We start from the raw sequence: 3,689 nt of genomic DNA, 5'->3' as shown, positions 1-3,689 counted from the left end.
TTTCTCAAAGTCCACCTTAAAAAACATCATAGGATTTCTAGACTCCTTACTCTAAGAAACCACTTCATTCAAGAGAAAATGGTCATCCAGAATTTGTCTACCTTTAATAAATGTAGATTGCTCAAGGCTAACGACACTATGAATAACCTCCACCATACGATTAGCTAAGAGTTTACCAAAATAATTTTATATTGGCAACCGATAAGGCTAATGGGTCTATAATCTTTTTGCAGTTTTCGGGTCTCTAATTTTTGGAATAATAGTGAAAAAAGAAGCATTTCACCCCTTTGGAATAGAAGAATGTAGAAAGAAATGATTAACAAATGCCTCAACATCCTCTGCAACAAGATCCTAATAACGTTTGAAAAACCCAAAACTAAAACCATCTGGGCTCGGAGCTTTTGTTGAACCACAATCCCAAACTGTCCTTTTGATCTCCTCCGAAGAGAAAGGGGACTGTAAAAAATCAACCTGTATGGTGGTTAAAGTACTAAAAGATCAGGGTTTATTGTCGGTCTCTAAGAGGGACACTCTCGAAATAAGGAGTGATAATAGTCAAACAACCCATTCTTAACACTGGCCGGGTTATCCACCCACACTCCATTAATCATGAGACCACAAATAGCGATTTGTCTCCTTTTACGGTTAAGAACCCCATGGAAAAAACTAGAGTTTTCATCCCCTTCAATGCTCCACTAAACTTTAGCTTTCTGAGCAAGATCAATATGAATTAAGTAATCAAGCTCTAACATCTCCTTCAATAAGGAAACTCTCTGCTCTCTCAAAGTAGCTGACCCATCCTCCTCCATAAGACTACCGTTTATAGAATCAAGCAATACTTGAAGGTTCTTTCTGTTAGTAGCCACCCTGTCATAATTCTTAGAATTCCACTCCTTAAGTTTAGATTTAAGAAACTGAAGTTTTTTCTCAAATCTAACCCAAGGATTAGACAAATCTGCCCCCAACCGAGCATTAGGCCAAGACTCCCGTACAACATTGTCAAACCCATCAATATCAAACCACGAATGGAAAATACTAAAATGTGTAGGAAAATAATCAACCTGGTGCTCCAACAAAAGAATAGGACGATGATCAGGGATATTCTTTTCCAAAACAAGACCCGAAAGATGAGGGGAAGAGTCCAACAACCCTTGTGTAACTATAAGTCTGTTACGTTTGCTGAATTTGGAGCCCCATTTGTCACTCCAAGTGTAGCCAGGACCACCCATCGGAATATCCACACGATCAACGGACTCAATAAAATCATTGAAAAATCTAGTTGCACGGAAATTAAAATTCGAACCCAATCTCTCTGAGTCATCCCAAACTTCATTAAAATCACCCATAAGAATACATTCTTCCGAAAATGTAGAAACAATGTTATAAATTTCTTCCCAAAGAAGTATTTTATTATTTAAGGCTGGAGGGGCATACACAACTATAAAAAGCACTTCTAGGCCCGAACGAATCCAAACCGCCTGAATAGCTACATACCAATCATGAATCGAAACCCGTGTATAGAAAATAGAATCTAGGTCTCATATGGCAATAATACCACTAGAAGCTCCACAAGGAGAAAAACGTGCATAAAGGAAGAATTACCCCACAACGATCAAACCGTACCCAAATCAACACAATCCATCTTAGATTCTTGAATTGCCAAAAAGTTAACTTTGTACCGAATACATAATTTTCGGATATAACTTCTCTTATATAAGGAGCCCGCCCCTTGAATATTTATTGAGAGACAATTCATTTAGGAAATTGCCCTGTAACGTGCCCCTTTAAGATTTCTGTAACATGATCCAAACAACCATCCATATTGTACCCCAATGATCCCCGCAATCGTGCCCCTTTAAAAATATACTTCGTTACATGTAAAAGTTATCCGCTTTTTATCTAAGTATAAATTTATAACAGAAATTATAAATTATAAAAAAAATCTTGAACAAGACTTTTTATATAATTATAAATTTATAACAAAAACTATAAATTGTAAATTATAAAAAATCATTTTCTTGCACAAAAAGTAACAAAATATATATATATATATATATATATATATATATATATATATATATATATATATATATATATATATATATATATATATATATATATATATATATATATATATTCTTCTTATCTGCAGTAATCCCAAAATATTTTTTTCATTTTACTTTTATTTATTTATCTGTTTATTTTTTATAATTGCAAGGATTCTTAGGTGCCACTGACGGTGATGGTTTAGTGGCCATTCAGCAAAACAAAAAGCTACATCATCGATACAGTGTTACGTTCGCATGTCATCTGCTAGGATATTTCGATATTGAGAGGTTTAGTCAAGTATGACCAAAAATAAAGTACATAATATGTTGTTGGTATCTAGTTACGACAACGCTATTGCTTCTTGATGTCATAGATAATAGCGGAAAAAGTTAATTTTTATCCTAATAAATTAAAATTATTTTTGACAAATGCTTGGTTCTCATCTATATCAATTCATGGTTTGATTTTATTTATTTATTTATTTATTTTTTTATTATTATTTTTTTATACATGTCATTCTATTGTTTTTTTATTTATTAATTTCATATAATATTTAAATATAATAATTATAATAAATATAATAATAACTGCGTATCAATTTATGTAACTTCTCTTTAATTTCTAATATTTTATTCTCATAAAACATAATTAGTTTTATCAAATGTTATATTCTCGTTCATTTGACACATGTTAATTTTTAAGATTTTAAATTTTTTAAACTTATCATTTTATTGTTTATATTTTTCTTTTCAATAATTAAATATTTTTTTCTTCATAAATTAAAACTTCATAAAATTTTATATTTTCATGTTTTGTATTTTAGAATAAACTCGTATATAAGCGGGTTTCACAACTAGTTAATATAATATATTTATAAACATTTTCAAAAAGATCAACTTAGACAACAACGATTTTCATCTCTTTTTGAATGATTAATGGAATTGTGGAAATGAACTTTTGAATCTTTGTTAATCGGTGAGGGGTTGCTATATACGTATAGAAGATTCAATCATGACAACAAAGTTCGGAATGAATGAAAATGGTGTATTGGGAACATAAAAAAGTATATCGGCGGTGTTACCAACATGGTTAATTATTATATAGCGGTGTTCACACAAATTCATTGGATGGTTGTCGTGTATTTTATACGTCATAATATTTCCACCATATTTGGAGACATGAGATTTATGGACGTTTTGCAGGAAGTTTGGAAACGTATATCATTTATACATTGCCTAAAAACTTTTTTTTAAAACAAGGAATTAGTATATGTGCAATCCATGACCTTATTTTTAGAAACATTTTGTTAGATACCTTATTAGTCAACCTGACTAGCCTCAATTTGGGTATGAAAACTCTCCAATACAAGGAAACAGAATTGTAATATATTTTTTTTAAATATATAAAATTCATATGTACAACTAAACATTTATACCCTCCATAAATAAATATATTAAACATACATTTCACCAATTGAAATTAAAAATCAAGCTAACACTAGTGCAAATTTATATTTATATCTTTCAGATTTAATAAATTATGTGTATTTTCACCGATTGAAAATCTACCTCACTATCTACAATATCAAAATTAGGGGAACCATGTACACCCTACTACTAAATCCTACTTAAAACTTATTA

At 30.6% G+C, this 3,689-nt stretch overlaps 1 protein-coding gene across 1 annotated transcript; it reads right to left on the bottom strand.

Annotated features, from left to right (window-relative positions):
- Positions 1 to 695: 695 nt before the first annotated feature.
- On the bottom strand, positions 696 to 1,346 carry LOC145099487 (uncharacterized). Its single transcript, XM_079037056.1, has one exon. The coding sequence runs from the start codon at positions 1,344 to 1,346 to the stop codon at positions 696 to 698; it is 651 nt and encodes a 216-aa protein (XP_078893182.1).
- Between the last annotated feature and the right edge of the window lie 2,343 nt (positions 1,347 to 3,689).

The sequence above is a fragment of the Lactuca serriola genome, chromosome 4 (assembly GCF_051521515.1).
Source record: "Lactuca serriola cultivar US96UC23 chromosome 4, Lser_US96UC23_V15, whole genome shotgun sequence".
In the NCBI taxonomy this organism is placed as follows: Eukaryota; Viridiplantae; Streptophyta; class Magnoliopsida; order Asterales; family Asteraceae; genus Lactuca; species Lactuca serriola.
This window is presented reverse-complemented; position numbering and strand designations above follow the sequence as displayed.